The 24,383-nt window shown below is 40.0% G+C and overlaps 1 protein-coding gene across 1 annotated transcript in view; it reads right to left on the bottom strand.

Moving 5' to 3' along the window:
• The window catches only part of TRPM6 (transient receptor potential cation channel subfamily M member 6), a 92,654-nt gene extending 68,779 nt beyond the window's left edge, over positions 1-23,875 (bottom strand). The window contains exons 1-8 of the mRNA XM_044446202.1: positions 23,858-23,875; positions 15,096-15,175; positions 12,977-13,015; positions 11,624-11,792; positions 10,457-10,670; positions 9,642-9,766; positions 2,853-3,024; positions 1,895-2,069 (exon numbers count right to left, since the gene is read on the bottom strand). Of these exons, the coding sequence (XP_044302137.1) occupies positions 1,895-2,069; positions 2,853-3,024; positions 9,642-9,766; positions 10,457-10,670; positions 11,624-11,792; positions 12,977-13,015; positions 15,096-15,175; positions 23,858-23,875 (992 nt within the window). The remainder of the gene's footprint in view (positions 1-1,894; positions 2,070-2,852; positions 3,025-9,641; positions 9,767-10,456; positions 10,671-11,623; positions 11,793-12,976; positions 13,016-15,095; positions 15,176-23,857) is intronic.
• Between the last annotated feature and the right edge of the window lie 508 nt (positions 23,876-24,383).

Here is a 24,383-nt window from a genome sequence, read left to right as displayed (position 1 = left end):
TTTCAAGTCAATGTACTTGCTGGAACATTGACATATCTGTCCTTAGGGGTGAAAGATGACCTAAACTGAGAATGCTGTTGGAAACAAGATACAGGGCTGAGTATGCAAGAAATGTGCCTTCGGTGCAGCCTCTTTGAGTTTCCATTCTTCTGAATACAAGGACCTAAAGTCCTGTATAAGGAAAGGTTGCTGAGTTCAGATCACATGATAATTCATACTTAAGGGCTGAGAAAGAGTTGAGTGTGGGTTATTGAACAATAAGATGCTGCTGAAAAGAGTGTTACTGTATTGTCTGAATCCAGGTGCATTAACAAGCATGAAGAAAACCCATCGTTTATTGCTGGGCCGTGAACAATGGGTTGTTCACCATGGTTTGTTATCTTGGCTGGGTGCATACAGCATGACAACCAACACTTCAACAAAAACGACTCACGGTTTAATAACAACCCAAGCTCAACCCATATTCAGACCTTGAATATAGGTTATCTTGTCCTATGAATCCAATCAATGACTGGAACTATTTAGCTTAGGAAAATCTGGAATGCCATTAAACATAAGAGACGTGCACAAAATAATGCCTGGCATAGAGGAAGTGGACAAGGAGAAGCCTTTTTCTCTCTCATAACACTAGAAATTTGGGTTATCCCTCAAGCTGAAGATTAGAATACACAGGGCACACAAAACTAAGCCCTTCTTAACATACTACATAATTAAACTTGGGCAGCTTTTAAAGGGTGATAAGACCATCAGTGTCTGTTAGTTGTACTGGATATATACTGGGTCTAGATAGTATCAGGGGAAGTAGGCCTTTCAATCCCAGTTGCTGGGCAACATGAGTCAGAGGATGCTTTCTACCAGTGTTTGATCTGAGGGCATCCCAAAGACAACTGAGTAAACAGAATGCTTTATTATGGCTTCTCTTATGTCCTTGGTTTCATTTTTATATTTAAACATGCAAGCAGCCAGAGGCAGCAATAGAAATGGACCTGAGTCTAAAGGGTTCTAAAAAGAACCATAAGATTCACAGGAGAAATGATGGGTCAACAATTGGCTGATTGCATTATAGTCTGCCAGGCACTAATTCCTTTTGTACAAATTCTAAAAGAATAATGCCTTATGAATACTGCTCAATACTTAACATGATTAACTTAGAAGTTTAAAAAATATAGCAGTGAACATGTCAAACCTGGTAACATAAACAGTTGAAAGAGGTGAAACTGGGCAGACAGATAGACTGAGGACCTGACAATATGGGATTCCTGGGAATGTTGTCCTCAAAGAATCTCACACTACCAGGATCATAATTGGACCATCAGCTCAGCTTTACTGCTTTTGCTATGAGCTGCCCCACTTCTCTAGAACTCCTCTGTGAGGGCAAAAAGGGAAAAAATGTGCATCTCAGATTTAGCAAGCACATATTCGCAGCTAGCCTTCAATCAAAGGAAGAGCAGCGAAATAGCCTATTGCAAAGTGGGTACTGCGGAAAGGGCCTGTTTAAAAGCACAGCTGTGCTCCTCCTCTCTCCTTCCAGCAGGGTGAGAAGCTGGGATGCACAACAGGAGGGAGCGTCCCTCTAATACTTAAGAGTCTTACCGCATCTTTAAAGCAGGGATGGGACAACTGTGGGACGCCAGATATTGTTGGACTGCAGTTTCCAGCATACCTGGCAAATGGCCATGTTAATTGGGGCAGATGGAAGTTGTAATCCAGCAACATCTGGTGGAACACAGGTTCCCCACCCTAGGCTTAAAGAAAAACTAGTTTAGAACTGAATGCAAGATCTCCTGAGTATACTGTTATTCATTATGATGTGCACCACTGCTGCATTTTTAAACATGTAAAGACTTGTTTTACAACATGTCGTCAAACAATGCTATAACTTGAAAGTACTCACATCACATCGGCTGTGTGTTTATGAGTAAAAGCAAGAAGGTCAGCAGCTCGACCAGTTCCCTCAAATACTACTATTGGGACAGCAGGTTTATCCGTCACGTATTCCCGCACTGTCAGGATCTCATTGGGACCACCTTCCACCAGCAGACCAACTAAAGGTACTCCTTGGCTCATTCCTATTTCATAGAATCATAGAAAAAAGTGAGTCAGAATTGGACCCCCGGCTCCAGCCAGCTCCACTCATGTAATCCCCAACATGTGGTTGTCCAACCCACACGTTTTCAAACCACACAGAAACTATAAGCAATCTTTTTGAAGGAAACAAGTATAGTTTATTTGCTTTGGTGTTCATAGCAGGCAGCTTATTAGATCATGTATTCCCACCTCATGTGAGAGAATCTACAGGTTTTAATAAGTAGTTTTATTGTTGATGAAAACCTTTTTGGACTGTTTACTTAAGAACTCAGTGGAAAAACCAAAACACATGGTGAGATCTACATAGATATTCTCAGTTAAAGCAATTTAATACTGGCTGGAAGCAAGTAGTTTCATAATAAATCCAATATAATGAATTTATTCAAAACAATTTAATATGAACAAGGAAAGGATATGCATAATATTAACACTGAACTATTTGTTTCTGGATCTTGTCTTTAATGCAAAATAAAAATACAAATGCACACTAAATTGTCATTAAAAGGCTCTGAAACATAGTGATCTCTTTCAAGAAACTGCAATTTTGTTGTAAGTCATCACCATTTTAATCAATTTATACAGAAATGAGAAAAGTACACAGCACAAGAGCAGTGGCTCCTAAACCAATAACTAGTTTCAAACTGTGATCTTTTTGAAGTCTGTGTAGTTTTATTTCAATAAATAAATAAAATAAATCACCTCTCAGAGAAGGGTTGGAAAAAAACATCCTTTTACGGAAGAAACAGAGAATCAGGGTTACTCACTAGTATGTATTTTCTGCAGTGACAGATACTTCTCCAGATTTCTCCTGAGCTTCATCTCATTGCCATACTTGCCGACTGTGCCATCATCAGCCAGTATGAAGTGGGAATGCATGCTGTTGAGGGTGCTGAGCTTGCTGAGCGGGTTGCTCAGTGTCTGATACAGGGATACTACCTGGGAAGAATCAAAGCAAAAACAGTCCCTCCAAGGCGTGGCAGCATGGTCATTACCAGATGGGGAGAATGCCCTCCTGGGCACATCCCACACCTGACAGAATATCTTCTTATCGTCTAATAGACAGCAACCTATTCTGAGTTATTGTCTCATGACAGTATTTTTGTGGTGAGATAGCAGATCTCACTGAAAAATTCATTTATTAAATTTATGATAGAAGCATAGAACACTACAGTTGGAAAGGGCCAGAGGGCTGTTAGGTCCACTCCCCTGCTCAGTGCAGGACTCCAAGTTAAACCACCCTTTTCAAATGGCTGTCCTGCCTCTCCGTGAAAAATGGCACTCAAGGCCATTGCTTGGTAGTAAGGCTTTAAAATAATAAATGGACCTTTTTGCTAAGTGATGTCACAATCTTCAGATCATGATCCTTTCAGATAGGTTTACTATTGCTTTGAAAACCCCATTTGTGATCCAACTCTTACGGCGTAATTTCCTGACCTATCCCCACATAATGGAATCATGATAGTCTAGAAGCAGTGGGACAAGATATGGTCGTCCAGCTATCAGAGCTTGGTCTTCCTTTTACATTGTTTTAAAAATTCATGGAAGAGATATGCTCTAGCAAGTTGTTATATCTTGAACAACGAGACAAAATAAATAGACACATAAGCAACAAAATGGCAGGTCATTACTTCAGGGTGTGGTTTCATAGTGTTTGCCCCCTTTCTTAGCAAGCAAGGAATTGCATAACCATCCCCTGCAAAATTTTAGTATTTCCTCAAGGGAAAAACTTCATGCATCACTCAGAAGTGATTCCCACTGAGTTCAAATCTTTCCCACAACATTACTACCATACCTAATTTTGGACATCACAAACTAGACCTATTTTGGGAAGAAGGAGGAAAATGCATACTGTTCTTTTGCCATAAAGGAAATGTATGCTTTAAGATTTCTTTTTCAAAAGCAGATAGTTTAAAATCTACCATTATGTATAAAAAGGTAAAGGTAAAGGTTTCCCCATGACATTAAAGCCTAGTCATGTCTGACTCTAGGGGGCAGTGCTCATCTCCATTTCCTGGCCGAGGGAGACAGCGTTTGTCCGCAGACAGTCTCCGTGGTCATGTGGCCGGCATGACTAAACACCGAAGTGCACGGAACGCTGTTACCTTCCCACCGAAGTGGTACCTATTTCTCTACTTGCATTTGTATGCTTTCAAACTGCAAGGTTGGCAGGAGCTGGGAAGGAGTACGGGAGCTCACCCCACCTGCAGATTCAAACTGTTGACCTTTTGATCAACCAGCCCAGCGCCTCACCAGTTTAACCCACTGCGCCACCGCATCCCTACCATTATGTATAAATATGTACAAAACCTACATTAAGTTATAGGTAGATTTTCCAGTTGACTACAGAAGGGAATGTGAACAGGTCCAGAAGCTAAACTTTTAAATATAGAACTATTAATACTGTGAATTTTATAATCTATGAACTTTTAACAGATTGCTATCATTGGTCTAAAGATATATCATCTTCAGTAAATGAGCAATTACCGCAGCCTTGTGGTATTTGACAACTGGCCTAGCAGCCTTAGGCAATCAGAAATTTAATTCCAGCAGCTGAGGGGTATGGCAACGGATGGATGAGTTGGTCTGTTGGTCCCTGCAGGTCACAGCAGAAAACTTAGAAACCAGGAGGGCTGACAGAGCTGCAGCTAATTGTTCCATTTCTCATCTGCTTAATAGAATGGCATTTTATTTTACTAGAATGGTAAGAAGCTAGCAACCTGTTTAACCATGCTAGCAACCTCTTAGGTGGCTAAAGAGTTTATTTACAAGCCTGAGTTTCTTTATCATAACTAAGCTTTAATACATACATTTTAGCATATATCTAAAACTTGGAGTTAATGGTGTACAAATTGTTGCAAACACTTTATAGCTTAACATTTCCACCATAATTAACTCCACAGTAAAGCTCCCAAAGATAAAAGTTGGACTTAGTTCTTCTGTATGTAAATGCCTACTGAAATGAATGATCAAAGGTAAAATTCTCAGCTGCTGTGTAGATTAAAGCACAAACCTTATTTTATGATCCCCTATCTTGAAAGTACATCATAATTTCCTATTTAAATAGATTGAAAAGGGACACGATAATAAGGCTGTTTCCAATTTGGAAGCAGGACACATGCATTTAAGAAAGACAAACAAACACCCTTCTATTGCCCTGGAAATAAGATTTAAATTATTCATAAATGCATATATATGATATTTGTTTTAGGAGCAATGCCTTTCATACAGCTCCAGAGTAAACCTTGCTACTGATAATCTTCAAATTTACAGGAGTTGTGACCCAGATGTACTCCCATATGATTATATGAGAACCATTTTAATGGACAGAGTAAACATGGATCATAAGACTCAAGTTCAAACTACATCAACAATAAACCTTACCAAATTACTTTGACACTTTTTCTCAGTTTCCAAGATATTTTACAATGCTAGTTTAAGGGTAGAATAAGGACAACTTTATCTATGTCTAGAAGGAAAGCAAATTACATATACAATAATCAAGCAAGGAGAGGTTGAACATAAGAACAACCATGCTGGGTCAGACCAAGGGTCAATCCAGTACAGCATTTTGTTTACCCCAGTGGTTTTCAACCTTTCAACGGCTGGGAACTGGCAAAAACAGGAAAACTACCTCAGGGACTACTGAGGCACAAATAAAAAGCACCATACACATAATACAGTATTCTATGCATTAGTTTCCAAACACAGTACCAAAAAAATTTTGAAAATTCTCCAAAACAACCAGAAACCGAGCAACAAAAAATACCAACCAAAGAGCAAAATACCAGCTGCTCCCAGCCGCCTCCCAGTGAGCCATCTCTCCCCTGCCTGGCCCCCCTGGTGGCACTGGCGCACCCCCCACAAATGCAGTCCTAACCAAGGAAGAGGTGCACAGCCCTCTCACTGGTCCATGGCGAGAGGGATGCAGCTGCCCCATGGACATTTCCTACAGACCAGCGCCAGGCCACAGAACAGTGGTTGCAAACCACTGGTTTACACAATGGCCAAACAGGAAACCCACAAGCAGGACAAGATCGCTGTTGCACCCGTGTTCTACAGCAACTGGGTATGTGGGCATACTGCCTCTGCTAATGCAGTATAGAGCCTTCAGGACTAGTAGCTTTTGATAGCCTTCTCCTCCATGAGTAAAGTAAGCCCAATACTCTTTCGAAGCCATCCAAATTGGTGTCCAACTTCTTGCAGAAGTAAATGGCAGCTATGCTCTCGGTGAAAAAGCACTTCCTCTTATCTGTCCTGATTCTCCCACTAAGCCATTTTAAAGGTTGATTCCAGGTTATAGCATGATGGGAAAGGGAGAAAAATATCTCCCTGTCTACATACATTATGTATTTTGTACACCTGTGTCCTGCCTCCCCGTACTTGCCTTTTCTTCCATAGTAAACAGTCCTAGATGTTCCTCGCAAGGCAGTCGCTCCAGTTCCCTGATCATTTCAGTTGCCTCATTCTGCACTTTTTCCACCCCTACAATATCCTTTTTTCAGATGTGGTGTCTAGAAGGGTACACAGTATTCTACGTGTGATAGCTCATAGATTTGTAAAAGGGAGTATGGTCTTGACAGCTTTATTGTCATTAACGAATTGGGTCTAACAACAAGTCTGCCTCTTCCACAGCAGCTCCACACTGGGTTGACATAATTGTCAAGCTGCCCATTAAAACCCCAAGATCTCATTCTTGGTCAGTCACAACTAGCTCAACTTGTGTCAGTATATACTTGACATTTTTGTCCCAACATGCATCAATTTACCCTGCAAACAGTATTTTCCTTTTATTGCCCATTCTCCCCATTTTTGAGAGAAGCGTTCGAAGCTCATCATAATCCCCTTTTGCTTTAACGACCTTTATTGCCACTTCACTACTCAGCCCAGATTTATTATAATTAAATTGAAAAGTATTGGTCACAATGCAGATCTTTTATGGGACCCTACTGTTTGCATCTCTCCATATGTATTCCTATACTCTGTTTTCCCTGACACATCTCCTACTCCAGAGGAGATCTCCTGAGCAAGAGGGAGAAAGCCCATCTATCTTTCCCCTCATGCTTTAGGGGATGTCTCTGAGAGCTGTGGCAAGTTGAAATTGGCTCATAATTGCAGCTGTAAATGAGAGGAGCCCCACTCCTACCCACAGTGTCCCCCTGGATACCACCAGGAGGAATTGGGAGGGGGCAAGGAGGCAACGAAGAAACTAAGCCCCCCCGATGGGCTCAGTCCTCTCCCAGGCTCACCATTGGTGCTTGGCACATAATGGCAACTCATCATTATGATTTACCACAGTGGGTTACCATTATCTTTGCATGTGCCCATTCTAGGTGAACTTCTGTTACTGCAGCTTAGAGCAATCTTCAAGCATTTTGTGGGGATTTAATTCTCTTCAGTCACCCCTTTCAACTTTGTTTTACTAGGTCTCTTATTTGAGGGAAGCTTCCTGTTTTCTTAACAAATGTAACTTTGTTTGATTTTGTAACAAATTTCCAATAATAATATTTTGGAATATTAATAAAATTAATGCTAATAAAAGTAATATTTGATTGATACTAAATATAATTTAATATTAATACATATTAAATCTGGCAGCAATGGCATCACTGTTTCCAATTGAATCAACAACATGTATCTCTCCTACTAGCTCCTGGATGACATCATTTTGAATTAAAACCAAAATTGCCTCACCGCTGGTCAGTTTCATGACCAACCATTCTAGAGTCATTTAAGGCATCTAGAAAGTCACCTCTTTGTCATGACTGGAACATGTATTCATCCAATCAGTGTGGAGATAATTGAGGTCACCCCTTGTTACAACACTTCCTTGCATAGAGGCTTCCTGATTCCATTTTCCATCTCAAGTTAACTCTGAACTTTCTGGTCTGGAGGACAATAGCACACCACTAAATTAGTTTGGAGCCAGGTATTGTCACTGCTAGTGCTTCCGTGGGGGAGTCTGCCCCTTTTCTAGTGGTTTCTAGGTTTTTTAGACTGTTCGATATTATCTCCACTGACTTACAGAGCAACAGCTCCTCCAGGTTGTCCATCCTGGTTCTTCCTATAAAGTTCATCTCAAGAGGTGACTGCACCCCCAAACTTTCCTCCCATTCCACTCTCCTCCATGAGCTAGTGGGCTCATATTAGCTTCAGGCACTTTTGAATTACTCTGATTGCTTCATTTCATTCCCCCTCACCAGATATAAATCAGTAAGTTGCAATTTATTATGTAAAAAGTTACAACCAACCAAGTCTTATTTCAGGCTAAACAGCAGGTTATCTTGCAAAGCATTGCTACAAAAGCCTCAACTTGTTCAATATCCTGCCAAGCCAGCTTCTGATGCTAATACAACAAAATAGAGATTTGGCATCAAACTGATGAGAATGGCTGAAGTACATGCATTTTGGCCACAGGTGCTAACAAAGCTTCAAGATGGAGCCTTCCCTTGCGGAGTCTATTTGGCAGCCTTTCATTTAGAAATGGATCCTCCTTTGTCATTTAAGGTCTATTTCTGGTAACCCTTAACACCCACTCCTTTCTCCTTCTCCTCTTTGCTCTGGCTCAGCATTCCCATAATTTCACAAGTGCCTCTTGGACTATCAGTGCCATTCTTACCTATGTCCAGTGCAGTGGCCTTGAAGTCTAAGCTGCACGTTCCCTCTCTTTGTCTGGTTCAGAATCAAATCGCACTTCTTTTTAGGGCACTTCCACAGAGGTGCTGGGATAAAGACCTACATCCAGTCTGACTCTGGGACAGGGGCAGCCCTAGTCACTTCATGAGAAGCCATAAACTAGGGCAGTGGGGGTGACCCTATGGCATGTGTGCCACAGTGAGCACCCCGAGCCCTCTCTGTTGGTATCCGAGCCCAGTCAACCCAGCATCGCCCCAGCAGCTGAGCATTGGATAACAGCACACAGAGGGCCCATGCGCATGCTCAGAAAGGAGTAACAGTGCCAGGTAATGACATCACAGGCTGCGACTCATTAGCCGCAACTAGTCTGAGCTTTCACATGGCCAGTCAGTGCGCCGCCAATGAGAGAGAGAGAGAGAGAGAGAGAGAGGGAGAGAGAGAGATTTGCTTAGACTGGCTGTGAGTTGTTTTTTCTAAACTAAAACCTCAGTTTTCAGGGTTTTTTGTAGTGTTAGCACTTTGCGATAAATAAGTGGGTTTTGGGTTGCAGTTTGGGCACTTGGTCTCTAAAAGGTTCTCCATCACTGAACTAGGGAATAGATGGGTGGGGGGTGACCCGATTGGTTCTTCTGGCCCTCGAAGCAGCTTTGATGCCACTGAACATGCCTTACTTTTGGAGAGTCTCTCTGTAACGGGACTAGAGGGCACAGTAATGCAGTGGCACCTCCATTCTGGGGCATGGGCACAAAAGGTGTTACAAGTGGAGGCTTTTGTTCCATCCTTAACAACTGGGTGTCTCGTCCCTCATTCTTTGCAACATTTGTATTGTCAACACAAGGATAACATAACATTTCTACCTCTGTTTTCCAAAAGCTGATCCCAGGAAGGCAAAACAAAATACAAAGGGTTCATTAACTCACATCTTTCCCAATTAGGTCCTTCTGGTTTTCAATTATACCCCAAGGGGGGATCCCAACAGCACAAATCTTTCTTAAATGTTGAGAAGCATGGATTTTCAATGCATCTCCCACATGCCTGGACACTCCTAGACAAAGTAATTGTGATTAGGAAATAGTTGGCATTTACCAATAGAGGCATTTGCAGCAGGACTCTGTGTGTGTGTGAGAGAGAGGGGGTCTCTATCCCTTAAAAGAAGCCGTGCAACTGGTGGAATCACTTCAGAATTATTATAGGTATTCCACATGTAAATATTCCACAATAACGTGCAGTTGTTTCTTGGGTAGTGCACATAAGCCAACTAGATTTCTTCAAGATAACAGTCCTATTCCCAGAAAAATGAAATATTACCTTGCTGAAATCATGCAGTATTTTAACATCATGCATCAAAGCAGGTAGCAAGTGCTGTGTTGAACATAGATGCAGAAATGCTATTGCTGCACATTGGATCTCTGAACCAGTAGCCAAGAGTGTGTGTGTGTTTGTGTAAAAGCCGGGCGTTTTGTCTGAGTTTCTAAAGTGGGAATTGTTTTAAGTTCACAGCAGCATTATCACTTAAGGTGCATGCTTTAATTTTGTACCACTTATACGCTTCATAAAGTGTGATACTGTGAGTGTTGCCCCAACATCCTGTCTGAAAGCTGAGAGAGCTGCTCCCAGACATTGTAGAGAGGACTGAGCTAGCTGCACCTATGATCTGACTCCATGCTTGACAGCTTCCTGTGTTTCTATGCTCCTAAGAGATCACATTAAAGTAGAAGAAGAAAAAAGACTGTACCAGTGTTGGTGCCTTCTGTTAGTATCCATGCTCCTGTGGTCTCAGCAGCTTTGGTCAAGCCTTTGCTGAAAAGCTGTTTAAGTTTAGATGGAAGTTTGAAGTTCTGGATGCCACCATGAACAGAAATGACCAGTTTTGGCAATTCCATCTGCCATTCTTTCACCATGAGTTGCAGCAACTGATCCGGTTTGGTATCATAAGAGGTTCTGATATACTGGAATAGAGGGACATAAATAGCCATGGTTGTTAGCACATGTACACAAATGTTGATGAGAAAAGAAAACATTACTTTTTCAGACAGAAGATAGTGCCTCAATTCTAGCCTCTTTGGATGCAAATTTAGTTCATTGCATTGTATTTCTATATTCCACAATACCCAAGGATCTAGATGTGATAAAAGATAATATAAATGTTTTGCCATTCGAGGATTTAAAATAGTTTGAAAACAAGGTAAATGTGATTAACAATAAAATTGCCAGAACCAGATTAAGAAAAGCAGCAGCAACGATGATGACTCTAAAATGCCCCATCACATGTCATCAAAAGTCTGGGAACAGAGGAAGCATTAGGTTGCTGCTAAACATATGATAATGTTTGTGCTAGATCATCCTTACTGGGGTGAGCATCCCACAGTCAGGGGGCCACCACTAAGAGGGTCTTCTCCCTAATTGCTACCCTCCAAACTGGCTCCAGAGGAGGAACTCTGAGGACAATATTGAATGTTGATCATAGTGTAGGGGTATTTAGTAGCTTTCATATATTTTTCTCTGTGGGAAAATAAGTAAGCTTACAGAAATATTCAGACACTAAAATCACAGTCAGCATAGTCTAATGTTGCCTCACTTTTTCCTTCCTGACATAAAAACAAAAATGGAAATCCATTTATCATGGTGGAATAAAAAAGGTGCAATCACTGACCTTATTAGTCTCTATCTGTCTCATCACTTAGTTGAACATGGTTTCTCCCTTAATTTAAAAGCATTGCACTTGAGTTGATATGAAATAGCAGGGACGCTTCTATAATGCTTTATCTATTTCATACATGCATGTCCTTCCTGGATATTGCATTCCTCAAATCATAAGGAACCTGGCGCAAACTCAAAGTTATCCTTTCAAGGAGGTAGCCATGTTCGTCTGTTGTAGCAAAAACAATTAATGTGCCCAAACCTTGGCATGGTAGGTATGATCACTATCTTGGAAATTGATAGTACCAAATGCATCAGTGGGGCTTGTCACTGTGTCCATTTCGACAGACCATTCCTTATTCACATTCGCCTTTGCAGGCCAATCATAATCTAACCCAATATGGTCACCAATTAGTCGTCCACAGCAACATCTCAAATAAAAGAAAACAAGAAAGACACTAATTACAGACTCCGTTCAATGAATGATGTGCTAGTGCGTACTATATATGGACACTGAGTTGCTCACATTAAGGTATTGTACTATAATGCTATTATATATTTCACATGTTTAACTGAAATCCTGAAAAAATAGTCCACCTATCTTGATCAATATCTTTTGATGCCTGGAAGGCCTTAGAATTGCAACAGAGATACACATCCAACATTATCACCTCAGGTATTTCTAAATCCTCAATGAATTCAAGGAAAAAATGGGGAATTTTTCAGTCTTTGCTACATAGAACAATAGGATTTCTATAGCTCCAGTCTGTCTCAACCATTCTGTTATGAAGGACAAGCAGATGAACTTCATTGTGCTTAATGGAAATACATGAATAAAATATTCCCGTTTCTTAAGTATTAATAGCAACTGGAGAGCTGCCTGATTTGGATCAGGACCACCAGGGGAGGAGCAGTAACCAATATAGTCCCCTTATTCAAATCCTCCCTAAACCTGCTATTTGTCCCATGGAACAAATGCCAGCTTCAGAAGTGTGTGTGTGTGTGTGTGTGTGTGTGGGAGGGGAGTTTAAACCTTCACCTGACCACTCCAGCCATTGATTCTACATTTGAATCAATGGCTATTATTCAGACTTAAAATTAAAACTGGAGATTCCATTAAAGAAAATCTCTTACGTATAATTTAGTTTTGCACTAACTTGTCCAAAGACACCAGGAGAGCCTCCATTGCTGAATGAGGCTTTCAGCCCAGGTTTCCTTGGTTTAAGTCCAGGCCAGAGATCGGCAGCTTGTGGTCCTCCTACAACTCACATTAGCACTAGCTAGCATGGTGAGGGCTGATGGGTCAAGAAACTGATGGGTCCAGAAACTCTGGAAAACCACAATTTCCCCACTATTGTTATAGAGCAAACCATCTCTAACCTATGCGACTTGGCCTACGGACAGCTATTTAATCATTTAAACAATAGGTCCCCGCGGCACATGTATGTCTTTGCAGCTTTGCAGCATGTAGCTTAACATCCAAAGGAGGATTTTTAGCAAATCTGTTGATAGCTAACGAAATATACAATTACCAGTTTTATTACTAGGGCAGACATATATAGTAATTGCATCCTCAATTGCCCATTCTTTAGTTTGCAATTATCCGCAGACTTACCGGATTAAATTCTGGCATACTTGGCATCCTTCAGGACATCTAGAAAAAAGCATCCATTAGAATGACACTTCCATACTTGAATTATTTTACATGAGGGTGTCATTCATAAAACACACTGCATGCTGTTTAGCAAAAGACAATGGATTTTTTGCTTGCATTGCGCACTGAAACTTTGAGCATAGCTGTGAGCTGCATTATCCATTATAGGTACCAGCCACTGGTGCAGGGAGGACAATAGAGAATGTATGGCCCCTGTTTCATCTTTCATCATGTACAAGCATAGATTGTGCTGACCAGGGCTGCTGTTAATTTCAGAGAATCTCCCGGGACCTGCATTCTAGTGGTAGATGGGGCCAAGGCAAAAGGGGTGAAACCAAAAATACAAGAAGTGACAGGCTATGTACTGCCAGTGACTGCATTTAAGCATTGAAGAATGCACAGAAGGCAGAAAACCACCAAACAATTGGCCATCAGGAGAAAGGGATGAGACCTGTGAAAGGACATATGGCCAGCTGGGGAGCCCTGGAGGGCGAAATTGGAACCATGAGAGGGCCAGATTTGACCTCCAGGCCTGATGGTCTCCGGGATTCCTGTAGGGTCTGCATGCATAACTTTAGTCCCCCACAGAGCCCCATGTATGCAGCCCCAAATGCTGTTGAACTGGTTGACTTTTCAAAAAAAGATGTGCTGCTTCTTTTACATGCAGTGCCAGACAGAAGCAGCTCATTTCTACATGCAGACAATGCTTGCTAGACTAAGACATCTAACTCCAAGGAAAGAAATATCATGTTGCACAATTTTATTTTAAAATTCTTTGCAAAGGCAAGTCATTCATTACAGTGCTTAATTGCAAAAACAGCACAAGAGAGAATCACAGTTTTCAATTGAAATCTGGTTCATGTTAGTACCAAAGGTTCCTTAGAGAAAGGTTCATATGTGAAAATGCAAAAGTAACACCAGAACAGCTTCAAAATCAGACAAAAAGGTCACTGTTTCTAGTTTCCATTTTCTAAATATGGTTACAGTATTGATTTAAACAATTAATAAGAGGTACAGCATTGAACCAACTCAAATCATTAAAGAATTTATATCATATCAAAGGATGCAAAAATCAGAGATCTTAAAATCTTTATAGTATCAGTTACATGCAACATGTAAAATGGCAATCTTAAATGTAAATTACCCTTTAATGAAACTAGTTTTAAATTTGAGTTGGTGTGTTATCTCTATTGGCCAATGCATACAACTGAGCAAATAAGACAGTTGTCCTAGGCAATTGAACCAACTTGACATAAAACATAAAATAGTTAATTTTTACATTCCCTATTTTTTTTCACCTTGGCTGTATGCCAGATCTCCCATAACCTTTCTGCATTGTAGCTGCCACTCCTAGGACCCTCTAGATGCTTTGGGCTTCAACTCCCGTCAGCCCCAGTTAAAATGCCTAATGGTCAGGAATACCGTTGGCTGTAGTCCAAAACATCTAGAGGATGCCAGGTTGAAAAAGGATGCTTACAGTGCCACAGAAATGTCTGTGTGTCTTATAATCCCTCAAGTGACTTGTGACAAAGGTATTTATTTTCTTCCTTCAATATTTTAGCAAACTGTAGAGTAGCCCAACATTCCATTCAATTTATGTAATCTATCTAGAGATCCTGATTGCATATAAGATGGAATATATTTTTATTATATACTTGAATAAATAACCAGGTGACCTTCAGATTTTTTGGACTTTATCTCACACCAGCCCCAGCTAGTTTGGCCAGTGGTTAAGAAAGATGGGAGTCCAAAACATCTCAATGTACTTGCTAGTACAATTAGAGAATACTCATGGAATATATACTGGTAATATATCACTTGAATTATCCTTTATAAAATGATACTCTATGAATCCTACCACTTTAAGGATAGGAAGAAAAAGAGCAGGAAGTTACAAGTTAAAATATGGTTACAATCTGTTCTCAAGAGTTGTATTTATCTTTGCAGCAGATGGAAATGTTTGTATTTGCTCATATAATGCTGACATTTAAAAACTGTGAATTACATGTTCTTTATAGAATTTCCATCTTCTTGTTCTATCTGCTATATTGTACAATCCAGTCAAATCAAAACAAAGTACCTGTGAGGATCTCTGGAACTTGGTATGATTTTAGCACATTCTCTTTTACTGAATACGCCTTCAATCCAAGATTTCTGGGACTAAACAGAAATATTACATTTCAAAAAGACATATCTATACAAAGACAAATTATTTACATATGCACTATCTTTTGAAATTCCCATCTACCAACAATTCAGAAACTTCTTTAAATACCCTTGACCTACTATTAAAATGGAAAAACAGTCAAGTAGCAAAAAGCAATAGCGGCTTCCAAATGAACTCCCTCATACACTCAGTGAGTGAATGGCTACTGATCCCATTTACAAGCTATCCACACCTTCCCCACATCCTGAGTGCCGTATGAGGTCTACTGGATATCTGAAAAATTATAGCAAATGAGATAGATTTACTGATATTTAACTTAGTAAGTAAACACAGTTCAGCACAAAGCATCCAGAAACCTCTACAGAAGCTGCTCATTCAATCAGGCTTCTTAATGAAGTCAGAGTAGAAAAGGGATGGAGTGTTTGATGGCCTGAGAGGAGTAGATGGATGCTTCCTGCAATCAGCAGGATGGCCTGCCAGAATACTTCCTGTTCACATGTTGGGGTGACATGTACTTGTGCAGAGGGCAGTTATCTGTACAACAAAGTGTGGGGCTGGATCACTAGCCCCATCCATGGCATGAGGCAGTCTGGCTAGTTTCATGCCCACCTTACATATGTTGAGCACTGGCATCTGACTCATCTATTTGCCCCATGCACAGAGTGTCTTTGCCTGATTTTTAAGGACTTGCTCTTTGCTTCTGTTCCACAGTCACATTCAGCAACACACACACACACACACACACACACACACACACACACACAGAGCAATTTGGGCAGCATTTTTGGAAGGTTGAGGGGAAGAGGAGGAATGGAGGTCTGCTTCTATTACCCAGTTGCACAAACTTAAGTATGGATCTAACCCGAGATTATTGAATGGGTATACTGTTTCCTTGCTGTACAGACTAGAGCCAAGTACTTTAATGTACAAGATGCAATCAGATACAATGATGAGCCAAGGTTTATTGTTACAGGAATGAGCTGCAGCAAACCGTGGGTTGGCATACTCATAAGGAACTGAGAAGGTTTTACTGTCATTGTGGATTAACCACCATTTAAGACCAAATCACAACAAACTGTGCTTGATCCTAACAAGGTATGAAGCTGACTTGTTTAAAACATAGTTAAGCTTAAACATAGTTTGTCTGAATTTGGAAACAATAAGAAGCTGTGTTTAATGAAACACAGAAGTGAAAGTTCCCAGTCTTTTTCTTAGAGTCATGCTGCAGTGTGTGAGGCAAGATAAAAGCCTGAAACTATCTGTGGCTGTTCCTGTTACAGTAAACCATGGATGGCTGTATGTCCAAATACAGCCACCGTGTTTATGCTTTTTGATGCATGAGTGAAGTGCAAATGCTTTAATTCTTCTAATAAACAGAAGATTTTTAAATTGTTGTATTAAACTCAACATATTAGTTACTTAATGTCACTCAGAAGAAGCATTCTCTTTTAAAACTAAATTAAACCTCAATTTGCTCATTTACTCAACCATAAATGTGTTGCCAAACATAATTACTTCAAAGCAAAAATCATGACTAACAATTATCAAAATGCTTGAGGATTCAAATCACTGGTTATTGCTTCTTGGCCGTTTCAATGCCTACAGATGGTTGCCTCTAGAGTAGCTGCTTCTGCAGAATGAATAGGGGTGTTTTAGTTTTTTCAAAGCAGAGAATCCCAACATCAGGGGTGAGGGTGGCATTGACAGTGTTGTCATTTTTTTCATCGTATAAATGTAGATTGAGGCTTCTTGCAGGTGCTAGCCTTTTACTTCTATCCTCCTTAGCCAGGTACCTGCTCTTACACCAGCAGCTACAGCCCTCTTGAAGCTGCCCTCTCATGACTAGCAAATTAAGTTATTTCCCCAAGATTGTTTTAAATTATTATTAAAACTTGGGGATTGATGAGAAGGGTTAAGGAAGCATTTGAAAAAAACATAGGCTTCGGGAGCAATCCTACCCATGCTTCTAATATTTTGCATGTTTCTAAAGGTGCAGTGCTGCACATGTTTGGGCAGGAAAAAAGTCCTACAATTCCTAGCATTCTCCAGCCAACATGTTGGGCACACTGGGAGTTCCAGAGCTTCTTTCTATCTAAACATGACACAGCTTTTCTGCCTTAATGACAAACCCTCCCAGCAGGTTTACAATCTAACAGGAGAGGATAATTTGTGGCCCTCTCTAGGTTATGATCCATAATTCCCATATCCTCTTATTGGCTTTGCTGGCTGGAGCTGGTGGGAAATGTAGGCTAAACTATTTGGACGAGTCCACCACTCCTCTAAATAAGCAAGTACATGAAAGAGAGAAAGGGGGTAATTGGGTAAGGGAAGACAATGAAGATACTTTGGTATGAACTTGGTGAATTAGTGAAGGCCTGGGAAAGCATGAGCTTTAAGGTACTTCCTAAAGATGGCTGGGGCTGAATCATGTGGATGTTTTCTACATGTATATGAAGGTATTTTTGTATGGTGAAATATTCACACATGCAAGCCATCACCTCCTCTGGACTCATGCTATCTTACTTCATCAGGGCAAAGATTAAAAACAAAAAGCTGCTACAAGAAGGCAGGTCATGTGCATCAGATCTTGACATGGTGTTTGTTCGGCCTGATCTCATGGGTTGGGTTTTCCAGCTTCAACCATGCTTCCTTTAGCAACTGACATAAAGCTGTTCCTAGATCAGAGTCAAAGCTTTTTGATGCTGTTGGCTAATTAAGCACTGGTAAAGGATAAAATGGATCTAGGAGGTTCCAGACATAAGTTCATTTAATTCAAGTCTGCACAAGTACGGACATGAACAAGCATTGTTCAGAAACTGACTGGTGAACTGGAAAAAACTAGATTACAGTACAAATATAAGCATTAGTAGTCCAGAACTTGTGGGTTAAGATAGTGTTGCCTACTAGCTAGCTTCAAAGTCAGCCAGACCCAGTTTTTCAGTGCCAGATAAAAATATTTAATGGTTTTTTAAATATTTAAAACTATAACTATTACTAATTAATAACTATTAAATATTTAATAGTTTAAATTCTGCCCAATACACAATATCATTTTCATGATATGAATTTGCCAGGCTTCCCATGAAACAGAATAATCCCAGACAATACTTTAGTGGTGCATTTTAATCTACATTTATACATACACACAAACAGATATACTAGGCAAGGTTATGCCATGAGATTTTCTTGGTCAGCCAAGTAGTTAACACATGAAACCATAGAAAGATGTTTCCCCTTTTCTGTAGGAAAGGGAACAAATATAATCAAAGAACAATATCAAACACTGTCAGACCATCTATAACAAAGTCCTAGAGAACCTTTAAACCTAATATTTATTGTGGCACACATTTTTGTAGATTAGCATTCGCATCAGATGAATGAAATGTTATCTTCGGTTGGCAGATATATATCTGAATCTTGACCAGATACACACACCTATATATCACTAGAGAAAGGGCTATGAAATGGAGAAGATAAATACAATACTTAAGCAATTAATTGGAGATCATTTCACCTTTGCTATGCTAATATTTACAGTGGTAAAGCAAGCCTAGGAAAATAAAACTTATGGACAAATAGAATCAACCTCCTTGTCTCTGAAATTCTTTTGCTGAAGAATAGAAACTTTCAGGACAACAGGAGATTGTTCTGGGAGACTGAATGCTGCAGTTCCTAGAGTCTGGTATGTGCTCATTTATTTTGCTTATTGGAATATATATTTTAGGCTGCTTTTAAAGGTGGATACTTTTGTATGGAGGTTGAACTATTTGCCCTCTGTAGAAAGTGGGTCATTGATATAGAATTACACATTTAATGTCCACAACTGAAGCTGCATAAGATTTTGAATACCTTGGCTCAGTCATAAGTTCAAAGGAAGATTGTGGCCAAGAAATTAGAAGAAGACTGAGATTTGGAAGGGCAGCAGTGAAGGAACTAGAAAGATCATCAAGTGTAACAACATTTCACTGGAAATCAGGGCCAAGATCATCCACACTATTGTTTTCCCAATCACTATGTATGGGTGTGAAAGCTGGACAATGGACAAAGCTGACAGGAAGAATATGGAAAACATGGTGGTGAATGAAAACTTTGCAAATACCCTAGAGCAGTGATGATGAACCTTTTAGAGACCGAGTACCCAAACTGCAACCCAAAACCCACTTATTTATTGCAAAGTGCCAACACTGCAATAAAACCTGAATACTGAGGTTTTAGTTTAGAAAAAGCAACTTACAGCCCATCCAAGCAAATATATATATGCAGCTCATTGACTGGCCATGCAAAAGCTCGGACAAGTTGCGGCTAATGAATTGCGGCTTGTGATATCGTCGCCTGGCACTGCTACTCCTTTCCGAGCATGCGCATGGCCCCTATGTGCGCTGTTATCCAATGTTCGGCTGCTGGGGCAATGCTGGGCTGACTTGGCTCGCATGACAACTGAGAGCACTCTGTGTGCCTGCTGCAGCATGGATGCCATAGGTTCGCCACCACTGCCCTAGACCAACAGAAAAATAAATAAGTGGGTCCTAGATCAAATGAAGCTAGAACATGCCTTGGCAGCAAAAACAATAAAATTGATACGGTTATGCTTTGGGTAAATTATGAAAAGGCAAGACTCACTGAAGAAGGCGGTAACATTATGGAAAGCTGAAGACAGAAGAAGAAGGGGAAGAGCAAATATGAGATGGATTGGTTGCATGAAGGAAGCCATGGCCTTGAATTTACAAAAGTTAAGCTGGGCTGTCAAGGACAGGACATTTTGGAAGGTATTCATTCATATGATTGTCATAAGTTGGGATGACTTGATGGCATGTAACAATAACAGAACGCAGCTTATTGCCGATATATCATGCTGTAAAATAAAGCAAATGTATCTCTGATGTTGGAGCGGATGTAATTAGGACCTATGGCAGTGTTGCCTAACTGGATATAGAGATAAAGCTGACATCTCAGTTGGTAGCAGAGTGTGGTATTTGTTAGTGTGAGTAGCTGTTGGTAGCCAAGGCCCATGTAAAGCACATATCATTCTCCACAATGTACTACAGATCACTGATGATACACTGAGTGGTTTTAGCTGCCACTTTCCCTTCTGGGTTTATGCTGCCATATCAATCTGAAGAATGACCTGTTTTTTGTTTCCCACTTTCTTGGATGCACATTATAGTTTAAGAAATGGTTGGTGGAAATCCATACGGGTCACAATCTGGCAATGGGTCTTGTGCAGTGTTCAGGGTGGGAGCTAGAGGTGTGTAGCATTTAGTTGATTCCAATAGGAACTTGTGCTTATATGCTGATTGTGCAATTGCACAGTAGTGTCCCAAAAGTGAACCTGCTACATAGACTGATCTAGCCTTCAAGTGACACGTGAGATGAAAGTTGTTGAAGCTGACTTTTTCTAGGGCCTCATCCCTTTGGCTGATATAATGAAGAAGCCAAAAATATATTCAGGGTAGAAGAGAATGCTTTAAGTACATGAACTGAGTAAATATTGTTCGGTGTAAGCTACAAATATTCTGGCATATTGTGGATCTAAGGAAGAAGAGCCTTTAACTGAAAAAGAAACTATGTCTCAAAGATACAATGAACTCTGCTTATACCTGGCACTAATCCTAGATTATTCCAGTCCTTTCCAATCATCACTTGCATATCTGGTTTCACATTAGGTGGTTTCATGGCAATACTTTGAAAAAGCCAGTGAAATGTTTTACTAATATTTGTACGTTGTAGCATCCTGTATCTTTTGGTAGCTAAGTCAGGGCTCTATTAATGTATTTCATGGTTCAGCAATGGGCTCTGCAGGAGTTATAGGTGCCTATTTTTCCCTAGATGAAGCTGAAAGTGTGTGATTGAAATAGATCCCAAATCCATGTCTTAAAGATCCATCCACTTGGACAGATTTGTCTGACAGCTGCTCTTCCTACTCCACACCCATGCTGCGACAGGCTAGAACACTTCAGGTGATCAAAATCAACTGATCCCAGCTTTTTTCCCACAAATGTTGCCTGGCTGATTAAAGTCCAAGAGGTAACTCTGTTTAAACTGATAGCAAATCTCTGCTGACACTTTTGAGAGCTATCATTTTCAGATTCATTTCAAATGAAAAGAGCAGAAGATGTTGCAATAACTGGCCAAGTCAGAAACCTTTTATTCATTTCTTACAAGGTGCAAAGGAGATTTTTGGTTCTGGTATATTATGAGCACTATGCTGAATTTTCTGGAACTGCACAAAGGCCTGTGAGCAATCTGGGGAAAACACAAAGGGAATGAAATCCATGAATGCCCAAATGCAAGTAAAGTAGGTAAAACTCAAAAGTGTTATTTCAGGGCAATCATTCTGAAATAACTTTGCCCAAAAAATCTGGATTAGCAGATTAACTCTCAGTTTAAATACTTCAGAAGCAAATGGCACTTATAATAAACCCATCCACAAACCGTTACTGGGTTTGGGCTGGTTATGGCCACTCAATCATGAACTGCTTCACAGGGTTACGCAAGAATGAATAAGAAAATGGTTATAAAAGTAATACTGACCAACAACCTGCTGCATCCCAGAAAAGTAAAGCTGCCCAGTTCTCTTCCTTCTTCCCAGGAGTGATTCTTAAACTGCACAAAATGCTTTGCGATGCACAGAGGAGCAAAGTAGCAATGAGGGCAGGTGATAGATTGAGACCCACACACATTTAACCACGATACCAAGCCGGCTCTCAGTTACAGAAAGAAGAAAGTTAATCTACCCAGAATTGCTTAGCTACGTGTTAGGACTTGGGACATGACCATTATGGCCAAATGGTCATGTCTAGCATGTCTAGGCTAGCATAGCAAATAGCTAGAGAAGGTAAATTCAAGGATGATCAATTTATAGGAAAATGGAGCTCTTCATTTTTGTTCTGTAGTAAAAAAAATCAAGGTGCAGTTCAACCTTATTCACTTTTAGAGATAATCTTGCATTAGCTTGAATGTAATGTTATATAATGTAATTATTTTATTATTCCTACTTCTGTAATCTTTCTAAAAAAGAATTGATAATTGTGCCATATTTCTGAGTTATCTTTTTTGTTTGTTTGAATTTGTAAAGAAAAGAGGATGGGTGAAAACATAAAATAGGAGAAAAATAATTGCAAATGCTATGTTGTTTATAGTATAAAGTGATGCTCAAATGACCACAATACATCCTTCCAGAATGAAAAGCCCTCATTCTTTTAAGCTAAATTACAAGCTGAAGCTAAATATGATCTCCTAGTGAAAAGGTACATCACACCTTATTAACCTGCAGTGGACAACATCAGTAGGGCCTATATAAATTGACAGAATATGTATAACAGGGAACATTATTTCAAGGAGTGAATATGAGTTTTAAACAAATTTTAAAAACACTGAAACATTGGTCTCCTGGGAGAAACTCAGGACAAACTGCACCTGAAGCATTAATTTAACATTGGTACACACAGCGTCAGAGTCAAGCCAAGGTTGGTGACTTTGCACAGATGTAGCAGCTAATAACTGCATATACACTTCAGTTACCCAATGGCTCAGCAACTCTTAAACATTCTTGATCTTGCAATTTAGTTTCACTATATACATAGGGACCAAATTTCTAGTAAATAATTTGGAATTGCAGTCATAGGATTGGGTCTACCCAAAAGTAAGATGTGTTGCAAATAAAATTGCCATATTAGCAATCCTGTTTATCTTACCTTTAAGTATTCCAAGATATGAAATTATTTATCTTTAAGTATTCCAGGATATGGAAAAGAACGAACCCTTGTACTCCACAACCTTTCTTTTACTGATTTCCTTTTGTCATTCTCTTTTTCTCCCTGATACCTGTGGAGATGAACCTAGAGCCCTGCTTGCTTTATAAAGGACTTTATTCTCTCTTGTTGCCTCAGAAGTTTAAGGGATAAACAGGATTTTTAACATGGAAGATGGCAATGAACATAACAGTTGCCAACTGCTTTCCGGACAGGCTTCCTGTGCATATAACAGCTGAGTCATAAGAATTTAGCAGGTGATGCTTTGTCAAGTACTAGAACAAAAGTAGTGGCAAAAGCTCCATGTATTCAATACATGCTTGATAACTCAGCTGCTAAAAATCAAAAGAGCCCTGCCAGAAAGAAAAGCAAACACATTTTTGGCAATCCTGTTGAAATCAACACTGCTGCAACCAGTGGTGCTAGGTAGCTTATTTAAAGGAATGTTCCTTCTTCCACCTACACAGAACAATCACCTTAACTTGTTTTGTAACTGAGAACACTGCAGTCTATTCACTTGAATAGCTTGCCAAGCCATTAATGCTATTATAAGTCTCTCCTCTTCACTTCACTTAAGGTCACAAAGACAACAGATTCAAAATATACAATCAGCTCACTGAAGTCACAGAAGGAAGAGGAAAAAAGAGGCAATTTATCATCCCCAAACACTGCTGTATCTACTCTCAGAGACCTTTGCTACACAGCTTTCTGCACTTCCTTGCTGTTTCAACATATGGTGGCAACTATGTAAGCAGGATTGCTAGGCCAGTGTGCAAATTGATGCTAAGTTAATTGCAGATGGGAAGAAAGAGCTAGCAATTCTGGGATGCTCCAATTTGATCAATAGCTGCTAGAATACGCTAAAAGTACTAGAAACTCCAGTCAAAACTCATCTAATTGACAGCTCAGCAGAAGACATTTTACCTTCACTTGAACTTTCATCTTGTCCGGTTGTTTCTCTCTTTCTTCTTGGCCTGGGACTCTGCAGGTTGAAGCTGCGCTCATAAACTAATGTTTTGCACTGTGATTTCCAGTCCCTGAAGCTCCTGCAGGAACACCAGTATAAGCAAGAGGAAAGAAAGTCCATTCAAATCTCAATATTTTACTTGATCCTTGGACTGCACTGGAGGATGGTTAATGTTCCACTTTCCCATATCAGCAGTTGGCAATGGTCTTTATGGCCTGGGTTCTTCACAGGACTCCGTAAGTTACATATGAAGACTCTGTCTTGCACAACATTTAAGTATTTAGGCCAACGTGCGTCATCCAATTGCAGTGGCTCTGCCTTATGTAGTTGGTTCTGTTATAAAAACCCAGCTGATGTTGCTCCACCCCAGATGAGACACTGTGCAATTTCTCACTACTCTTAGGTTAAAACAATAAATGAGAAAGAGTAAAGTTTCAAACCTTTTGGAACCTTTACTGAGAACTTGTCAAGCAGGGTTGAACT

Source organism: Varanus komodoensis, unplaced genomic scaffold (genome assembly GCF_004798865.1).
Source record: "Varanus komodoensis strain SLA01 unplaced genomic scaffold, ASM479886v1 scaffold5, whole genome shotgun sequence".
Classification (NCBI taxonomy): Eukaryota; Metazoa; Chordata; class Lepidosauria; order Squamata; family Varanidae; genus Varanus; species Varanus komodoensis.
The sequence above is the reverse complement of the archived record's forward strand: the minus strand, read 5'-3'. Positions and strand labels throughout refer to the sequence as shown.